The following is a 21,862-nucleotide window of genomic DNA, read 5'->3' on the forward strand; positions in this document are numbered from 1 at the left end:
GGTCTAAAAATTCTCTTTAATTATATTGAAGTAAGCTTCAGACAGAGAAATCAGTAGTAACTGACCACAAATATTGTTTGCAACTTTTAAAAGACATCAAAATACGTATAGCTACTACTGTATACTTTACAATTAAAGATGGATAGTTTAGAGAAGATCTCCATATATTGTTAATACTACAATTATTAGTAAGTGAAAGGTTACCTCCAGAATACATCAGTTTGTTAGCTAACTCGGTTTGCTCTGCAGTAGATCCATAGCCTAGGACAGGAAGAATAAATACAGTTTTCAAACTGATTAATTATATTTCTACACTACTACACTTCAGTAATATTCTACAAACTGAAGCACCTATCAGTTTTTCAGCACTGACTAATATACATACATAAACAACACTTCAAAATATGTAAACTGTTACTTTTAAGTATTAATACATGATCTAGAAATGGATGAAATAGTTAACAGACAAGAAAAGTAGATCTGAATCATACAAATGATTTCTTTATAGACAAAACAAAACTGTCTGAACTGCTTATAATATGGATGAAAAATGATTAAAAAAAATTGGTACAGTGACAAAATAAAACAAAAATTTGTCAGCTAGGGCATTATGTTTAATGGTATTTTTTATTGGATCTATGACAAAATATGTGTGAATCAACTAACTGACTATAAAGGAACTCATGTGATCTGCCAACTTAGGTAACCATAAGACACAGTGCCATATAAGTACTAGCAATGCAACACAGTTTCCAATCAGGCTTAGCAAAGCCTCAGTGTTCTACTATCCATGAGATCAGATGAACATAACATGTCTTTCTCATAATTATACTTAAGGCATCATATGAAATGTGTTATTCAATAATTGGAGACCACTCTTTTCTGGTATTACAAAATATTTCTAACACAATATAGTATGTCACCTCTGTTTACAAATTGGTACCAGAAATTCCTGGTGCAGGAGAGTTGGCACAAGAGCTCCAATGCTCATAAAATGCAATGATAACTGAGAATGCTTGTGAAAGTAAATATCATTTACACATATTTTGATGTGTTAGGAACTCTGTTACTAAGATATTAGAAGTTGTGCAGAGAGCAGAAAAGAAAACAGGAAAATAAGACAGGTAAACAAAACATATTTAACATTTAAATTTCATTGGAAAAACAATAAAATACAGTACATTTTCAAAAACTGAATGCTTACCGCATTTTCCTATGGATGACATGAGGAAAAGCAAATTAAGTAAGGAACACAACATAGCAAATGTTGAGACTTATGTGTTGAATCCTATATGTTCCTAAAATTAAGAACATCTACCAGCAAAAAAATTATGATGAGAGGCAAATAGATTCAATTTGCAAGGTCCCATGAACATAGAAAAATTTTAAGTATTGAAAAGAGTTATGAATAGAGAAAAATGCAATAACTTAGAACTACTGGTAATTTGTACTCAAAAATTGCTGTGAACATAATATTAAGTAAAAATTCAACAATATTTAATGAATGTTTCTTATAGCCTAATTCAGTCAAATAAGTTAAAACAAGGACAACCACTATTACATGCATTTTCCTGGCACATGAGTATTTTTATGAACAATTATAAATTGTTATATCTTAATCTATCTATCAATACTCCTTGTCAGTTGTATGATACTAAACATAAAAAATCAATTAAAATAAATTCTCTTTTTGCATACCTTCTACAATAACAACACAACTTGTTTCATCAGTCCCATGGATATTTGTGGCAACACATCTATATTTCCCAGAATCTTCTGGTTTACAGTCCACAATTTCCATTGTTACTACACCATCTGCATGTGTCATAGTGTAGTCATATTTGGACAGTTCTCTCTTGTCTTTGTACCATTTTACCTAAAGAGAAATCAAGTTTGGTTATTTAACAACTAGCCTGCCAAGAATTTTAATCAAAAGAAAATTCATCTTTGTATCTATTGCAATAAAACATAAACTGCTCAAAATAAGATTTGCACCACCTCCATATCTGTAAATGTTTGTGGGCTTATATTCAGTGGGAGCAGTGAATGAAGAAATATTAGTCAATGTAACTATAGCAATAACTTTACTGTGAAATAAAAATGAAAAAAAAAACCAAAATAAAGGTAGATTGTTCAAAAGTGCACATCTTTGCAAATCCATAAAATCAAAACCAGTTGTTGGATAATATTCAATACTGTGTTGTTTCACCCTGTGCATTTCAACATGCTTGGATCCTCCTTTGTATGCTGTTCAAAAGGTGGTTAATAACTTGCTGCTCAAGCCTGTCACACTCCTCAAAAGTCAAAAGTAGCCCTCTTGAGATTATCATATGTGTGAGAAGGGTTCTTGTGATGACACATTATAAGTTGCAACTTGTCCAAGCATGCTCAGTCACGTTCAATGTCAACAGATTTCGCAAGCCATTCCATGCAGTTGATTCCTGCCTCCTGGTGGAAGGTGTTCATAAGATGGGCAACATGCTCTTGCATTATCATCACTAAATATCTGAACATAGGGCTGGACAATAGAGTGGAGGATCCGGTCCTATATACTGCAAAGCCCTCAATTTACCCTCAACACCAATGAGAGGTACCCAAAAATCCATACGTCATAATAGCTCAAAATATGATTGAGCCACCTCCCTGCTGTGTTCATGGGACTACATGTCCAAGACATGTACCCGTCCACCTCCACACTCTTCCATGATCATCATGAAATGTCAGATGAACCCTGCACTTGGTGAACAGAAGCGAACGCCTTTGATACAGGTTCCATTCTATGTGTTCTCTTGCCCATCTTCTTCATGTGCCATGGTGCTGGGCAAAAACTTATTTCTGCTTACTTTTAAAGTTGATCCGAGGGCAAATAAATATGATAATATTTCCCACTTTTTTAAATTTCAAATCCTTGCTTAAAAGAGATGAGACAATATTAGTTATCTGAGGAGTGAGTAAAGTAAAGTAACAAGGTGAAGTCATGTATTTTGCAGATGCATTATGTCATTGGTGTATTGGATCTGTTTAAAATGCAGTTCCTCCGTTTTTTGAGTGTATAATATTAATATACACTGATTATTGGCAATACATGGACCATTGCAAGAATAAGCATGCATACACCACAAAGAAGGTTTATTGTATGGCACAAACAAGTATGCACCAAATGTCAAATATAATTTGATTGACTCCATATGCACAGGTTGAGGGAAAGTGACTCTGGCCAATGTCATTCACAGTAACCATAGTAAGGCTTACTAGATACTCATGGCACTGTTGTCATTACTAGCTGTTAAAACTGTATGAATGTTGCTGGACCTGCTAGCTGTTCCCTTATATTTCACGTAATGTACAGGCCTGGCCAGTTGGCTGCACTACAGTATCTTCCAAAACTATTCTGATATGTGGGGTTATATTGATAATACTATTATTTACTAATTCAAGTAATAGTTGATGGTGTAAATGTTCTTGGTACACTTTTAATATTGTAATGTGGTACATTGTATGATTGCAGATGGTAACAGTATCATTTAGTTATCATTGGGTATGTGCTTAATACAGCAAAAGATCACAAATCATATGAGTAGAAGTTCTTTATATAGATCACTCCATCCATTTGGTTTTTGTTAAATTGACACACTGTACATTGTTTTCAGTTTCCAAGCATTAAATTTTTATCAGCAGACTATGGCTACTCTCAAATTGTGCACAACAAATGAGTTCACAATTAATATAGAAAATATTATTACATGTGGTATTAATGGCAGTTACTTAATGTGCACAATTGAAATCTTTTCTCTCCATGACCTCATAGTTATGGAAGTTTAGGACTGAACTAAAAATGTGAATAGCTTCTTTCTTTTATTAAAATGGATGCTACTAAATTTGATACATTACAGTCTGCAAAATTTAAAATGATGTTTTTTTCTATAAAATAATAATTTTGATACAAATTTTACTAATTCTCGTCCTACACACAAGGTTACAGTGAAGAAAAAAGATATTTTGATATATTTACTTTGTGATGAATGAAGATAGTCATCATGCAAACAGAGATTTCTGTAGCACAGTGCATGCCTACCTGAGCTTTTTCATATAATGTACTACTAGAAAATAAATCTCCCCCCCCCTTTCTCTCTCTCTCTCTCTCTCCCCCCCCCCCCCTCACACACGCGCACACACACACACACACACACACACACACACACACACACACACACACACCAAATTCATTTCTTTTTCAGAACCTGTGTGGAATATATTATCTCAGACAGCTAAATTAATTAACACATCAGAAAAGCAATTTTATTCCTACACTCATCAGGTTAAGTCCCCAGGTGTGGATATTATCAAAAGTCATACCGTTGGTACTGGTTTTCCGCTGAGACAGCACAGCAGTTTGCAAGTCTGTCGTATCTGCATGACCCTGGGTCGCAAATGGAATGTAAAACTTGGTGCACTCTCTCTTTCATCTTGCCACAGAGCATAGGACAACGGCTCACGGCGTCTTACAGGCTGGACTTCAGGTCTGTACTGTGGAATCTCTTTTGGAATGGCTGGAAAGTTATTATGAATGTATACATCTCTAAATATGTATCAAAAATAATCAGCCAGTATTTTGGTAGGAGATGCTTTACAAACATTCTCAAAAAAACTTATCAGTATGTCATAATTCACGTAGTTAAACATATGAGTAATGGTAATAGCACTAGCAGTTTTCTCTAAGTATTCTATAAACACAAGTTAAACTAGTAATAAATATAGCACACTATACATAGTTCATTAATCATTTTTAACTATTAATGTACTATTTTCAGTATTTACTAATGAAAATGCAGTACACTGAAATTCATGCTTACGTTGGACATTGAGGAATACGACTTCTTCACGATAGCCGTAGTGGTTCTCTGCCCTAATTATGTACTCTCCTCTGTCTTCCAGTTTAACTCTGTTGATAATGAATGTGTAATCATCACCTCCATAACGCTTCATGAATTTTACACTTTGTTTCAGTTCAGCATTGTTATGGTACCACGTCAATGTTGGTGTGGCTATTGCAATTACTCTGCAATAGAACTTAGCACTTTGTCCCTCATAGGCAAAAGCACTTTGTGGTTTGATTACGAACCTTGGGGCAGCTTGTCTGCGGTCTGCAACACACAATAAGACTGTGAGTTAACACATTCCTATGTAAGTGATGTTCCACAAGCTAGCTCCATTCTCTATATCACTAATGAGTGATGTGAATTTGTTTAAAATTCCTGTAAATATTTTAAAACCTACTTGATTACATTAACATGCACAGTCTACATTCTATTTTTAATATCTTGAGCTGCTCTTGTTCATCCAAGATACAAAATACTTACCAAATGAAGTGTCATGAATGCGATACTTGTCCACCAACAGTTTGCGTAGAGAACTGTACTCTGCAAGCCTACCAATAGGTAGGATGAATGCATCCCAATCTGTGTATTTTGCTCTAATTTTGTCACGTATATTCGTGTACCTTGAGGAACTGATGACATTAGTGCGTTTGCTGTGATCACCAGTAAGCCAGGCATGAAGAAGACATTCATGAGCAGTCATCCTTTTCCTGTATTTGAAATAAAAAATTAGATAAGAATTGCAAACAAAACAATAGTTTTACTTAGTGAGAAATCCAATCTACAATTTATTTCATGCATGTATTAAATTATTCGACTGAAGAAGAATAGCGAGATTATTAGCACAGACTTACTCTTTATTTTTCACTAAAAGCCTTCGAATGAAATCTTTGCCTTCATCAGATACATTTGCAAATGCCTCTTCATCGAAATCCCAGTCACAAGCTTTAACATTTTTCAGTGTTTCAATGTCATTATCTCCAGCAAAAGGTGACAGTCCACTTAGGCTGTAACAATAAATGACCCAGATCATTATTGGTCTAAAGTTGGAAAGAAACAGTCAGAATGTAGATTGATATTTTGCAAGTATAAGATTGTTCAGTTTTAACATTACTTACAGAACATATGCAAGTACACCAACTGCCCACATGTCAGTGTAAAATCCTACTGGTTCTCTTTCTACAATTTCTGGTGCTGCAAATTCTGCTGTTCCTGTTGATATTTTGACTACCTCATTAGGATCCAGCTTTGTTGCCAATCCAAAGTCTATGAGTTTAACATTTGTGCTGTTCCTTGTCTGGCACATAATATTTTCTGGCTTTATATCTGGAAACAGTGAGACTCAAAATGTATAATCATGAATCACAAGAACAGTAAAATGACAGCTTACACAACATCAATCATTCTGTAAAATTAACAATGAAACCGCTATAAGAAAAATATCCAAATGCTGAACTATCAGTAATTGTTTTATATCTAACATATTACTGTTGGTTTCATTGCTCTGTCCATTACATGAGAGAAACATAAAGTAGAGCATTTGTTTATAATCATTATCATTATTGTTGTTGTGTCAGCTTACCTAGATGAATTATATTCTTCTCATGCATATGTTTGACACCTTCACATATCTGCCGCATGTAGTTGATGACCTCAGCTTCAGACATTGAGTAACCCTCAGCAGTGATTCGTTCAAACAGCTCTCCACCAGACAAACTGTTTGCAGGAAAAGATTATTCAATTACAAAATAAACGTTTTATTATTTGTCATTAGTAGATGACTGACAGCAGGAACTGTTTTGACAATATAAACAAAACCATAAGCATAAGGATCCAATGGTCATTTGAATTTGTACAACAGCCCCTTCAAAACTTATTCTGCAGTTCCATGTTTATACATATCTGGGGAAAGTTTTTAATTAAAAAACCTAATATTTGATATTAATATGTTTGGTTACTGAGGAAATCTCTAGAATTTTGTTTGATTTATTAGAAGTATATGACCACTGACACTTACAACTCAAATATTAACACCATTTCATCATCATCTTCAAATGCATCATGTAAATTGATGAGTTTAGGATGATGCAGCTGATTCATAATATCAATTTCCTTTTTAATCAGTTCCTTCTCCATAGCATGGGACACTGGAATGAATTTTGCTGCAAAAATGTTGCCAGTCTTCCTTTCACGGCAGCGATGCACAACACCAAATGCTCCTGTGCCAATTTCTTCCAGAATGTCATAATAATCATAGACACTAGTTGTTTTAATTTCCACTGGTTGTGGCACATATTTAGAGTAGATATCGAAGACTGGAACAGAGGTAACATTTCATTACATGTATGAAACGTCAAATTACTAATAATGTAGCCTTTTTTCTTATATATTCTAAGGATGAGTTTTGATGTCATTTACATCATGATTAAGTATACATGAGATGATCATTATGTGAAAAGCTACATTACAATACTTTAAATTTTAAACAAATATCTGCTATTCTAGTAGAATTTGTGTTACCTCATAGTTCTTAAAAATATTTTGGGAATTTATGAAAGATGTAATCTACAAACATACTACAGAAATTTCATAAAATATTACAAAAAGAAGTATCCATAACTGCCATTCAGCAAAACATACCATACTGGTCATAATCGGACACTTTTCCATCAGCTTGTCCTCTGATCTTCTTACCAGTGGCATCAACTGCAAGATAAATTAAGAATATGGAAGTGAAAACTTAAATATAATTTTAGTTTAATATGGAAGAACTCCATCAGAGTTTTACTTAAATACTAGCAAATATGAAATGATAGAATGGTTTTTGTAAAGACTTTTGAGATTTTGATAGTGATGACTTGATAAATACTTGCCAAGAGTCACGTTACTAATAGTAGCAGGAGCAGAAGAACACAGACAACTAATTCACATTAAGCTATTGTACCTTCATATTTTTTCTTCCTAACAATCTTCTTTCCAGTGTCTTTCATTTTTATGAGGGTTGATGTTGAGCTCGGATCACTTCTTCCATAAATATTTTCAGCATACACTCTGAACTCATACTCATGACCAGGGCTAAGACCCGTAACTGCCATCGTAGTGAACCTGGTGTTTCCAACACGTATCCAGCTGGACATGGGATGTTCACGCTTCTCTACCAAGTAGTTCGTAATACCGCTGCCACCATCCCATGATGGAGGTTGCCATGAGAGAGCAAGGGAGTCATGTCCAATGTTCTCTGCATTGACGAACCTAGGTGGATCTGGCCGATCTGAAATATTGTACATAATATGAGTAATTAATTATATGATGATTAATAAAGACTTGCAGACACAGTGAAGTCCAATTACAGCTCATTTGCAAGTATGTATTCTAGGTTCAAACAAAAATGTTCCAAGTAGTGGGCAATGTTACCAAAGTTTTCACAAATCTAAATTAATATGACAGTTTGAAACTAAATAACCAAAATCATGTGACATTCCAAATTCTTGAACAAATCACGAGTGTAAAAAGCAGACTAGAAAATTTATGTGGACACATTTTGAAAAATAAATAAATAAAATAAAATAAATTTATTTCAATATTCATAAATACAATACTTGACATATAAATAAAATAGTCTGGTAATTTTAATGATGGTACCATGGAACAAGTGACAGGGATATGAAGAAAAACCCTTTTAGTTGTTTCATATATCCTTCTTCCTAAAGGCAATATCCTGCAGTAAAACTATTACAGGTGCATATTATTCATCGTTATTGTACTGTTTGAAAACCGAGCTGCAAGAAAAACGCATGCGACTGGATCGCAAAAAAGTCCTTTTCCATCACGACAACGCACCAACACAAACCTCAGTAGTTGTGGTCCCAAAATTAATGGCAATAGGATTCCAATTCATTTCACATCCACCCTATTCTCCAGACTTGTCTCCCTCAGACTACTATTTGTTCCCCAATTTGAAGAAATGGCTGGCAGGACAAAGATTTTATTCAAACGAGGAGGTGATTGCAGCAACTAATAGCTATTTTGCAGACTTGTACAATTCCTATTATTCAGAAGAGATCAACAAATTAGAACAGCACTGGACGAAGTGTATAAGTCTAAAAGAAGACTATGTCAAAAAATAAAAAAAAGGTTTACCCCAAACATGTAAATAGTTTCTATTTTTGCGCAGACTTTTCAAATGCCCCTCGTACAAGAACCTAAATCTGTAGAAGCAACTTTGAACATTCTTCAAGCCATATATACTTAAGAAGCACAATTTCAGTTTCTAATGTTTGCTAATAAATGTAATACTAGATAGACATAATTTGGAACAGATATTTTCTATCTCCTGTTCTACATTACTGTAAGGGTAAGAAAACTGTTAAACAATGGGGTGTTACTTTTTAAGACAAATGCAAGTTTTTGCTTACCACTAATCTGAATTTTGATTATTGCTGAATCCATTCCCAAGTCATTTTCTGCAACAATGCGATATGGGCCACTGTCGAGTTTGCTACCATCACGAATAGTTAGCACAGCATGCCTTTCCTAGAAAAAACAGTACACAGCCAATTAACACACCATAGGTCACAAATCTATCAAATCATCACAATTTTTTACCCTAACTGAAAATGTAGCTCTATATTTCTAAATTTATGCAGTTGCTGTGAATATTTTCCTTGGATATCTGCTGTACTTACAGTCAAATTATATGAGTATAAAGTACAATAACAAAAGATAATCATGCTTCATAAAATACCACACATCCAAAGATGAGACAAATACTGAGATGAGATGTTCACTTCACACCATGAGTACTACTTACTAGTGCCTTATTTATTATAATGTCTGTCTACTTGAAATATAGGATGATATACAATAATGAAGTATATGGAAGACTTACATAGTTAGAACAGAAATGGGATAAATTGTCAGCAACTAAATGCTTCCATCATGAACTATTTAATCAGATTTATAAATGTCAGTGGCTATAAAGTACAGACTTCATAGTTAATCACATATGCATAACAATTATGCAGAACTATTATTTTTATTGATAATCATTATAATTAAGAAAAAAATCATGAAATGTGTAAGGAATAATTACAAGTATATTCAGAATTGAAACAAAAGATTACCTTAACTTCTAGGGCAAAATGTCCACCAGACTCAATAGTTTCTCCATCCTTGGTCCATGTTATTCTTGGTTTAGGGTGACCAGTGAAAGGTATTTTAATAACCACATTTTCTCCTTTGTCAAAGAATGCTGAATCTCTGAATCGAGGTGGAACATTAAGCTTTGGTGGTGCTGAAGGAGAAGAAAAAAGACAAAATGTTGTCAAAACATATTATGGATGCATGCATTCATACAACAAAGAGACAGTTATACTTCAAAGTTAAATAAACCAATTCATGCTTCAGATATCACTTTGAAAAAATTAACAGTTCTTAAAAATATGTCAAAATCTTAACTTCTAGAGAAAAAAATGGAATGTCATACAAGAATGAAACTAGGTACATTTCTACAAAATCTTCACATGTCTGTGCCAAGGTGTCTTCTTATCATTATGGTTACATCTTGGTCATTCTGGAAGAGAAATAACTGGGGGTTTTCATGGGTACTTCAGCAGCTCTTTTTTGTTATATCTACATCTACATTTATACTCCGCAAGCCACCCAACGGTGTGTGGCGGAGGGCACTTTACGTGCCACTGTCATTACCTCCCTTTTCTGTTCCAGTCGCGTATGGTTCGCGGGAAGAACAACTGTCTGAAAGCCTCCGTGCGCGCTCGAATCTCTCTAATTTTACATTCGTGATCTCCTCGGGAGGTATAAGTAGGGGAAAGCAATATATTCGATACCTAATCCAGAAACGCACCCTCTCGAAACCTGGCGAGCAAGCTACAGCACGATGCAGAGCGCCTCTCTTGCAGAGTCTGCCACTTGAGTTTGCTAAACATCTCTGTAACGCTATCACTGTTACCAAATAACCCTGTGACGAAACGCACCGCTCTTCTTTGGATCTTCTCTATCTCCTCTGTCAACCCGACCTGGTACGGATCCCACACTGATGAGCAATACTCAAGTAAAGGTCGAACGTGTGTTTTGTAAGCCACCTCCTTTGTTGATGGACTACATTTTCTAAGGACTCTCCCAATTAATCTCAACCTGGTACCCGCCTTACCAACAATTAATTTTATATGATCGTTCCACTTCAAATCATTCCACACGCACACTCCCAGATATTTTACAGAAGTAACTGCTACCACTGTTTGTTCTGCTATCATATAATCATACAATAAAGGATCCTTCTTTCTATGTATTCGCAATACATTACATTTGTCTATGTTAAGGGTCAGTTGCCACTCCCTGCACCAAGTGCCTATCCGCTGCAGATCTTCCTGCATTTCGCTACAATTTTCTAATGCTGCAACTTCTCTGTATACTACAGCATCACCCGCAAAAAGCTGCATGGAACTTCCAACACTATCTACTAGGACATTTATATATATTGTGAAAAGCAATGGTCCCATAACACTCCTCTGTGGCACGCCAGAGGTTACTTTAACGTCTGTAGATGTCTCTCCATTGATAACAACATGCTGTGTTCTGTTTGCTAAAAATTCTTCAATCGAGCCACACAGCTGCGCTGATATTCCGTAGGCTCTTACTTTGTTTATCAGGCAACAGTGCGGAACTGTGTCGAACGCCTTCCGGAAGTCAAGGAAAATAGCATCTACCTGGGAGCCTGTATCTAATACACTCCTGGAAATGGAAAAAAGAACACATTGACACCGGTGTGTCAGACCCACCATACTTGCTCCGGACACTGTGAGAGAGCTGTACAAGCAATGATCACACGCACGGCACAGCGGACACACCAGGAACCGCGGTGTTGGCCGTCGAATGGCGCTAGCTGCGCAGCATTTGTGCACCGCCGCCGTCAGTGTCAGCCAGTTTGCCGTGGCATACGGAGCTCCATCGCAGTCTTTAACACTGGTAGCGTGCCGCGACAGCGTGGACGTGAACCGTATATGCAGTTGACGGACTTTGAGCGAGGGCGTATAGTGGGCATGCGGGAGGCCGGGTGGACGTACCGCCAAATTGCTCAACACGTGGGGCGTGAGGTCTCCACAGTACATCGATGTTGTCGCCAGTGGTCGGCGGAAGGTGCACATGCCCGTCGACCTGGGACCGGACCGCAGCGACGCACGGATGCATGCCAAGATCGTAGGATCCTACGCAGTGCCGTAGGGGACCGCACCGCCACTTCCCAGCAAATTAGGGACACTGTTGCTCCTGGGGTATCGGCGAGGACCATTCGCAACCATCTCCATGAAGCTGGGCTACTGTCCCGCACACCGTTAGGCCGTCTTCCGCTCACACCCCAAAATCGTGCAGCCCGCCTCCAGTGGTGTCGCGACAGGCGTGAATGGAGGGACGAATGGAGACGTGTCGTCTTCAGCGATGAGAGTCGCTTCTGCCTTGGTGCCAATGATGGTCGTATGTGTGTTTGGCGCCGTGCAGGTGAGCGCCACAATCAGGACTGCATACAACCGAGGCACACAGGGCCAACACCCGGCATCATGGTGTGGGGAGCGATCTCCTACACTGGCCGTACACCACTGGTGATCGTCGAGGGGACACTGAATAGTGCACGGTACATCCAAACCGTCATCGAACCCATCATTCTACCATTCCTAGACCGGCAAGGGAACTTGCTGTTCCAACAGGACAATGCACGTGCGCATGTATCCCGTGCCACCCAACGTGCTCTAGAAGGTGTAAGTCAACTACCCTGGCCAGCAAGATCTCCGGATCTGTCCCCCATTGAGCATGTTTGGGACTGGATGAAGCGTCGTCTCATGCGGTCTGCACGTCCAGCACGAACACTGGTCCAACTGAGGCGCCAGGTGGAAATGGCATGGCAAGCCGTTCCACAGGACTACATCCAGCATCTCTACGATCGTCTCCATGGGAGAATAGCAGCCCGCATTGCTGCAAAAGGTGGATATACACTGTACTAGTGCCGACATTGTGCATGCTCTGTTGCCTGTGTCTATGTGCCTGTGGTTCTGTCAGTGTGCTCATGTGATGTATCTGACCCCAGGAATGTGTCAATAAAGCCTGGGAGCCTGTATCTAATATTTTCTGGGTCTCATGAACAAATAAAGTCAGTTGGGTCTCACACGATCACTGTTTCTGGAATCCATGTTGATTCCTACAGAGTAGATTCTGGGTTTCCAAAAATGACATGATACTCGAGCAAAAAAAATGTTCTAAAATTCTACAACAGATCAACGTCAGAGATATAGGTCTATAGTTTTGCGCATGTGCTCGATGACCCTTCTTGAAGACTGTCTCTACCTGTGCTCTTTTCCAATCATTTGGAACCTTCCATTCCTCTAGAGACTTGCGGTACACGGCTGTTAGAAGGGGGGCAAGTTCTTTCGCGTACTCTGTGTAGAATCGAATTGGTATCCCAACAGGTCCAGTGGACTTTCCTCTGTTGAGTGATTCCAGTTGCTTTTCTATTCCTTGGACACTTATTTCGATGTCAGCCATTTTTTCGTTTGTGCGAGGATTTAGAGAAGGAACTGCAGTGCGGTCTTCCTCTGTGAAACAGCTTTGGAAAAAGGTGTTTAGTATTTCAGGTTTACGCGTGTCATCCTCTGTTTCAATGCCATCATCATCCCGGAGTGTCTGGATATGCTGTTTCGAGCCACCTACTGATTTAACGTAAGACCAGAACTTCCTAGGATTTTCTGTCAAGTCAGTACATAGAATTTTACTTTCGAATTCACTGAACGCTTCACGCATAGCCCTCATTATGTTAAATTTGACATCGTTTAGCTTCTGTTTGTCTGAGAGGTTTTGGCTGCGTTTACACTTGGAGTGAAGCTCTCTTTGCTTTCGCAGCAGTTTCCTAACTTTGTTGTTGAACCACAGTGGGTTTTTCCCGTCCCTCACAGTTTTGCTCGGCACGTACCTGTCTAAAACGCATTTTATGATTGTCTTGAACTTTTTCCATAAACACTCAGCATTGTCAGTGTCGGAACAGAAATTTTCGTTTTGATCTGTTAGGTAGTCTGAAATCTGCCTTCTATTACTCTTGCTAAACAGATAAACCTTCCTCCCTTTTTTTATATTCCTATTAACTTCCATATTCAGGGATTCTGCAACGGTCTTATGATCACTGATTCCCTGTTCTGCACTTACAGAGTCGAAAAGTTCAGGTCTGTTTGTTATCTGTAGGTCCAAGATGTTATCTCCACGAGTCGGTTCTCTGTTTAATTGCTCAAAGTAATTTTCGGATAGTGCACTCACTATAATGTACTCGATGCTCTGTCCCTACCACCCGTCCTAAACATCTGAGTGTCCCAGTCTATATCTGGTAAATTGAAATCTCCACCTAAGACTATAATATGCTGAGAAAATTTATGTGAAATGTATTCCAAATTTTCTCTCAGTTGTTCTACCACTAATGCTTCTGAGTCGGGAGGTCGGTAAAAGGAGCCACCTATTAACCTAGCTCGGTTGTTGAGTGTAACCTCCACCCATAATAATTCACAGGAACTATCCACTTCTACTTCACTACAGGATAAACTACTACTAACAGCGACAAACACGCCACCACCGGTTGCATGCAATCTATCCTTTCTAAATACTGTCTGTGCCTTTGTAAAAATTTCGGCAGAATTTATCTCTGGCTTCAGCCAACTTTCTGTACCTATAACAATTTCAGCTTCGGTGCTTTCTATTAGCGCTTGAAGTTCCGGTACTTTACCAATGCAGCTTCGACAGTTCACAATTACAATACTGATTGCTGCTTGGCCCCCGCATGTCCTGACTTTGCCCCGCACCCTTTGAGGCTGTTGCCCTTTCTGTACTTACCCGAGGCCATCTAACCTAAAAAACCGCCCAGTCCACGCCACACAACCCCTGCTACCCGTGTAGCCGCTTGCTGCGTGTAGTGGACTCCTTCATCCCTCACACCATTAGGGAGCTACATATTCGGCAATCAAGTACTACACCAATGCTTTTTCTTCTTGAAGGGAAATAAAAGACTGATTGTGCATAGAGTACAACTTCAGCAGCACCTGAGCTAGCTCTGCTGCCACGAAACTGAACATGTCAAGCTAGACTGTTACGGAAGAGGATAATCCTTATACATTAGATGCACCACATTCCATAGATTTGATAGAGAGAAGTTTCTAGGACATTAAATGGCGCCAGAAATGCTCATTTTGTTTACGTACAACACAACAGAATGCCTTAAATGTATGAAATATGAGAATGCTACAGTGTTAATATTACTTATACTGTAGGCAAGCACATTAATTTTAAGAGCCCTGTGAAAATACTCTTTAATTCACTCTTAAACTACACTACAATAAAATTAATATGACATCATAAAGGAATTATGTTGCAAAATCAAAGCTATGAGGGACAATGAAGGCGAACAAAGCAACAACCAAAAAGACAACATTGCTGTAAAGGAATTAAAATCACACAAATTTAAACAATCATTTCAAAATACGTTGCTGAAGAATAGTGAAAGGTTATGAGGAAAGAAGAACTAACTAAACATTTACATGAAAATGATGATGAAGATGACTCAATACTATCAAAAATGATATAGACAGATATGACACATTCAGAGTAATTTTAATCTATGAACAATATTACAAATGAAATATAAGTGATTATCCTGTATGTACATTCTATGATAGCAGTGAGACTTTTTATTGAATGGGCTCTAAATTTCTACACTGCAAGCTAAAATGTTATGGCAACAACAGAACCCCTCTGGCATGGATGTGTGTTATTCCTAAAAAAAGGCTGAGGTTAGATTAATATACTGCATCACTGATATTAAACTAATACCAAAATGGGGAAAGAATAAGCATGATATCTTACAGTGTTTAATACTGGGCTCACTCTTACACATAAACTACGCAAATAACCTTCCAGTGACTCTAAATTTTTAAAAGCTGTCATTTTTTCTGATGGAATAAACATACAAATCTAGAGCCTAAACTATATAATTCCCGGAAAAGTTTGTAACTGGTTCACAGCAAACATCTTTATGTCCCAATCTCACAAAAACTGACATTATGCAATAAAAAAAGAATGTTAGACCAGAAACAGACATTAATTTCCATATATTAAATGAAACACTGTGTGTTAAATTCTTGGGCTCCAGCTGGATACCAAACTATAATGTATGTGACAAGTTAAAACTCATAAGGCACAAAATTGAAAATCCTAACAATTCAAAGTAAAACCAAAACAATTTTTAGTAGCTACTGCTTCCACAGGTAGCGTTATGATAAGTGACTTGGTCATGTAAATATGAAACAAGCAGTACAAGAAGACAAAGAGCAGGTGTTAATTGCAACTGCAGTTAGAGTTTATTGCTAATATAAGGTAGATATTTTGTTTTTAATACTGCTTCTCTTTCTTTACTGTATACTGCTGAAGATTCTCCTTCATAATGGGATTTACAGTACACAAAGAATAAATTAACACATCGGCAAAATGTATGAGATGCCACCTATCAACATCATGAAGCTAAAGAAATAATACATACACTCCTATGAAAATTACTGGAGAATTAGAGAGACATCTCATGCACTTGATGTGGTATCTACAAACACAAAGGGAGAAAAAGATTTTGCTGATGAAAAGAAAATCAGTTAATTATTCATGCTGATAGGTTAGTAATACTTCAGATTGTTGTCTTACTCATAATGAAGAGTTCTGCACGGGTAGACTTCACTCCTCCTTTATTCACAGCTCTACATACATATTCATCAGCATCCTCCCCAAAAATGTCATTAATTATCAGTGAATAGCTGTCACCTTCAGTTAGCATATGATATTTCATACTTTGTGAAAGCTCTCTTGCACCCTTATACCTAAATGACAAACATTTTTTTCATCTCAGTTAGTATCAGATACAGATAATTTATCTATGTGGCACTATTAATTCTATGTCAAAGACATTTTGTTTCAGATAATGAATAATATCGTACAAACCATGTAATAACTGGTCTTGGTGACCCAGTGATGGTGCATTTGAATTCTGCATTTCGATTCTGTACTGCACTCACATTTCTCAACGGCTTCACAATTTCTGGTGGCTGAGCAGCTATAACAAATTCAGTTCATATAATTGCACTGTACATGATGCAAGTACCAATCTTAGTGAATGAAAATTATGCAATGTCTTACCATGTGGATCTTTTATTTTCACAGATGTAGATGCTGTAGAGGGTGGACTTATGCCCGCAACATTTTGTGCAAATACTCTGAACTCATACTGACGGCCTTCAATAAGATTGGAAATGTTAATTGTGGTTGCCACGCAAAGAGTAGCACTTACTCTTTGCCATGCTTCACTGCCAACCTCACGTTTATCTATCCAGTAACCTTGGATTCGAGAACCACCATCTGATTCTGGTTTCTCCCATGACAAATTGACAAAGTCTCCACCAACCTCCTTTACAACTGGTACGCCAGGTGCAGAAGGTGGATCTTTATGTTGGAACAGAGACAGATAATAAGCAAATGAAATGCATAAACATATATTTATATACAACCAGTGCATTTTAACGATAGAAATAGCTACCCTATTACAGGAAATAGTAATGAAGTACACAGAGCTATGAAAAAATTATTCCTTGTACCTACAGCACATAAAATGCAAAGTTGATGTGAAGTAATTTGTGGTACTCACCAAATGGAGCCTTTGCTTTGACTGGATTAGTGCCTTCAAGAGGTGGGCCCATGCCGTTATCATTGGCTGCCATAACTCTAAACAGATACTCCTGACCTTCAGTAAGTCCTTGCACAGTGAAAACTGTATCTTTGCAGAAGCTAGATACAATGATCCAGTGGGACAATGATATGTCTCGCCTCTCCACCACATAATGGGTGATGCGAAGACCACCATCATATGTTGGAGGCTTCCAACTGAGTGTGCAAGTATGCTTAGTTATATCAGACACATCCAGAGGACCAATTGGTGGACCTGGCAACCCTATAAGATTACAAAAATTATTAGTTAAAAACTGTAAATAAAAACTTAGTGTTCTTGCTTAAATACACTGTAGATTGTGCAAATGCAGGTTAAATATACTACCTGAAACGCTACTGCAAAGTTTTTAACAAATATATTAAAATTACACCAGAACGTTACTTTACCTGTTATATAAACAGTAAATGAAGCAGACACACTTCCACTATCATTTTTCACATTTAGTGTGTAAGTTCCAGCATCTGACTTCACTATTTCTTTGATAAATATTATGAGGTATTCATCGAATACAGTGTACTTTATGTGAGTTGTTTCATCAATCTTTCTGCCATCTTTGGTCAGAGTTACTTCCATAGGCTGATCACCAGAGTAATAGATTTTGATCTTTGTATTATCACCCTCTGGCAGATACAAGTCACCTGGCATCCTATCAATTCTTGGTGGTGCTGAAAGATAATGGAATTATGAGTTTTATTCCTCAACTATTAGCTGATCAGTACATCAAATATGTGAAACAAATCCACTTAAAACAATCAGCCATTGGAAGAGAATAATATTGCACAAAATATTTCTGACAACAATCATAAATAGAACTTTTTTCCTGGCAAAAAAACTAAAAATTGAGATGAAAATATATTTAAATTATACTTTCAGAGACAATACCAAAAATATAATACAATAAATATAAGTTATTGGGTGTAATTTTTGAAGCTTCTAGCCTTGGAAGTTAGTAATATCTCCCAGGACCTTTTCATCAACATAAACAACTTTTCATAAACATCAACTGACAGCTAGAATATATTTTCTGGTTTATAAATTTTAGAGGCATTTCTTTCCTCCAACAAGATGAATTACTGAAGCAGTGAAGTTGGAACTTGTATAAGGCAATTATCCTGGAAATATCACTTCAGGGCATAGTGTGACTATTAACTTAATTAAATAGGAGATATTATGTTGACAGAAGGGAAAGTACAGCAAGAGTTTCTTGTGGGTGAACATGAAAGCTGGATGAAAAGCTTAATTCCCCAATATAAATTTTGGTGTCGTTCAAAATGCTCTTATGGTCTTGTGATTCCATAATTAATAAATTAATTTTCTAAATTTCAATTAATAAAGTTGTTTAACACTTGTACAGTGGCATTTTGCACTGAATGTCCCAATTATTAATTTGAAAAATCAATGGTACATGGTAAACTGTGATAAAATATTTTTATTCTTGTTTGATATCATTACAAAAATGTTGTTAGTTTCAGTGCTGATTCTTTTAACTACATTAAGCACAACTCTTAAGTACTATGTTGCTGAATGTTAAACAGATATATATGTAGTGCCTGTTTTTCGGACACCAATTTGATCCTGCAGCCACTATGAATCAAAACACAAAGGAATTATGTGCCAGTGGCCACCAATTTATATCAATGGGGCAAGTTGAAAATTTGTGTCGGACTGGGATTCAAACCTCGGTCTCCTTCTTACTAGGTATATGTACTGACCATGATGCCATCTGGACAGTGATCACTATAACTGCATGAGAGGCATGATAGGGTAGTCTGTGCAGTTGTGGTAAGCACTGTGTACAGATGGTGTTGTGGTCAGCACATCTGTCTAGTATGCAGGAGATCGAGGTTCGAATCCCGGTCCAGCACAAATTTTCAACTTGCACCATTGATATGAACCAATTCCCACTGACAGTTAACATCTTTAATTCCTTTGTGTCTTACAGTTAACATCTTTAATTCCTTTGTGTCTTACAGCTAACTGACTTCAAGTGATAAACCTCAACTATCTATTGGACTGCTCCCTTTGACATAATGTTGCCCATTACAGTATAGCAACTTGGTAAGAAATAACACATATGTTTGTACTAAGGTGTGTGTGTGTGTGTGTGTGTGTGTGTGTGTGTGTGTGTGTGTGTGTGACTGCTCCATTTGGTGCTACACATTACTGCAAGGTAAGCAACAGTGGTCTCATAGCATAGCTCTCTCTTTTATGCTCATTTGACGTATTACCAAAGAAACTGTACCACATAACTGACACTTGGATGATTTGCTGTGTAAATGCAAAATTGCACACAGCAACTGCAAATTGTTACTGCTTGTTATGTATTTCCGTGTGTTGGAAAGCAATTTTGAGACTAGATTTCAGTTGATGAAAATATTCAGTGTTTCAGAAGACAATCTCTACACTAAGAAAGAATTAGTAAAAGCAGATGTGCTATCAAATATACCAATTGATCAAAATCTCGAAAATTGGAAATGTCTGTTATTTAGTTTTGTTAATTCAGTCATGATATAGCCTTTTCACACTTTATGAAGATGCAAACGGCTCTGACAGTTATTTTGTATAGCCCACATACATATGGAAAAAAGTCTGCACTTGTTAAGCAGTAAGCCTACGTACATCTATTTCTGCTGGTGTAAGTAGGCTTAGTATATTACTATGATAGGTAACAATGCACTTCACTGTACTCAGTACTTTTGTTCTTGTATTTAAGTGTTTGAAAATAACAGTTTGAATGCTCATGGCAAAAATACTCAAAGAAAAGGCCACAAGAAATACTTTAGCAAAATGAGTTATGTTTTATGGATGTGTGACTACCTTAACATACAATGATGAAAATTATTTGACTTTCCTGCAACTTTTAAATAATGAAATAAGAAAAATGTTGGTTTTATTTGCTAAAAGGAAGATGTTCAATTATCATTTTGCATCAGCCTACATATAAATATTATCAATAAGTAAGCAGCAAGTGAGCAACTATTTTGAAATTCATGACAAATTATGCTGTTAACCTAACATAACTGCTTGAGATCTCCAATTACAAGAACAAAATCAAACTAAATATGTATCATGTCAGTAAAATATCAAGTAAAATGCAAGTGGTGCTGTCCACATTTACAATCAATTGTTCATACATTTATGAAAAGCATGAAGCAATTTCATAATTTTAACAGACAATATTAAATATATGTATATGATATGATAAAAATCTACATTTTAATCCTGTATGTGATATATACTATATTGAGATCAGCTGTAATTACCAAGAGAACCTGATTATCACACAGTTACAGGTGCTGCTTGTCTACATTACACACTAACAACTAGATAAATCTATGTCATATGGTTCTGTGGAAACAGGAAAAACTTTCTCTCTTTTCTTATTCATTATATATGGTACCAGCTCGCAGACCTGTAATGGTAATGACTGAGAGGAAATCCATATGCATTGATACACAAGACAACATTGGTTGACCTGCTTTAATGGATAGCCCCTTCCAAATGTCACAAGAAGACTGAAAACTGTTTCTAGATGTCCCCAAAAGGATTACTATAATCATAGCTACATGAAGTCACAATTAATCAATGTGCTGTACAGAATGTTATTCCACAGTGTTTGATTTTACTGTTGACTCAGATGGTTTGTGTCAAGCTAACAATGCAAAATTTAAGTATACATCCTACCTACCTACTTGTGGTTTTCTTCTTGTAGTTTTTTTAACAAGCAGATTTTTGTGTATTTGTAAAAAGCCCAGAGGCACTATGGCCTGTTTTGCACTTTAAATTGGAGATTCTCTTATAACTGACAAGATGAGCTTATGCACAGTCCAGAGGGAGGAAAACACATGACTTCATTGGAACTATATCTAGAAGTGTACAATACTGTTCAAATGAATGTTAGTATTGATCACTACAGCCACTCCCTATCCCCACCCCACCAGCTTGTAATCCATTAATTTAGGAATATTGACTAATTTAGAAGCCACATGTACATGAATTGTTAGTGTACTATCAAATGAGTGCCTGTACATTGAGGCATGTATATTAGCACTACAATAAAAATATGTGATGTGAAGCTTATTTGTTAATAATTGTTCAACAAATGTATTCTGTCCATAAAGATTACTTCATCATTAAGATTTGTTTTTAAGTTATTAAATTACTAAACAGAGAGTTT

General features: G+C 36.8%; 1 protein-coding gene across 33 annotated transcripts in view; it reads right to left on the bottom strand.

Annotated features, from left to right (window-relative positions):
- LOC126183349 (twitchin) overlaps positions 1-21,862 on the bottom strand; it is a 521,808-nt gene that overhangs the window by 41,322 nt on the left and 458,624 nt on the right. For 32 of the 33 annotated variants that reach the window (XM_049925263.1, XM_049925234.1, XM_049925262.1 and 29 more), the window contains 18 exons: positions 18,072-18,350; positions 17,605-17,907; positions 17,100-17,402; positions 16,905-17,016; positions 16,611-16,783; positions 10,001-10,170; positions 9,293-9,410; positions 7,822-8,148; positions 7,518-7,583; positions 6,895-7,192; positions 6,460-6,593; positions 5,996-6,203; positions 5,732-5,884; positions 5,361-5,587; positions 4,854-5,144; positions 4,357-4,550; positions 1,699-1,876; positions 205-261 (listed from right to left, as the gene is read on the bottom strand). In XM_049925263.1, coding sequence (XP_049781220.1) covers positions 205-261; positions 1,699-1,876; positions 4,357-4,550; positions 4,854-5,144; positions 5,361-5,587; positions 5,732-5,884; positions 5,996-6,203; positions 6,460-6,593; positions 6,895-7,192; positions 7,518-7,583; positions 7,822-8,148; positions 9,293-9,410; positions 10,001-10,170; positions 16,611-16,783; positions 16,905-17,016; positions 17,100-17,402; positions 17,605-17,907; positions 18,072-18,350 — 3,591 coding nt within the window. The remainder of the gene's footprint in view (positions 1-204; positions 262-1,698; positions 1,877-4,356; positions 4,551-4,853; positions 5,145-5,360; positions 5,588-5,731; positions 5,885-5,995; positions 6,204-6,459; positions 6,594-6,894; positions 7,193-7,517; positions 7,584-7,821; positions 8,149-9,292; positions 9,411-10,000; positions 10,171-16,610; positions 16,784-16,904; positions 17,017-17,099; positions 17,403-17,604; positions 17,908-18,071; positions 18,351-21,862) is intronic. The other variant, XM_049925235.1, reaches the window with a different exon arrangement.

Source organism: Schistocerca cancellata, chromosome 4 (genome assembly GCF_023864275.1).
Source record: "Schistocerca cancellata isolate TAMUIC-IGC-003103 chromosome 4, iqSchCanc2.1, whole genome shotgun sequence".
NCBI classification, from domain to species: domain Eukaryota; kingdom Metazoa; phylum Arthropoda; class Insecta; order Orthoptera; family Acrididae; genus Schistocerca; species Schistocerca cancellata.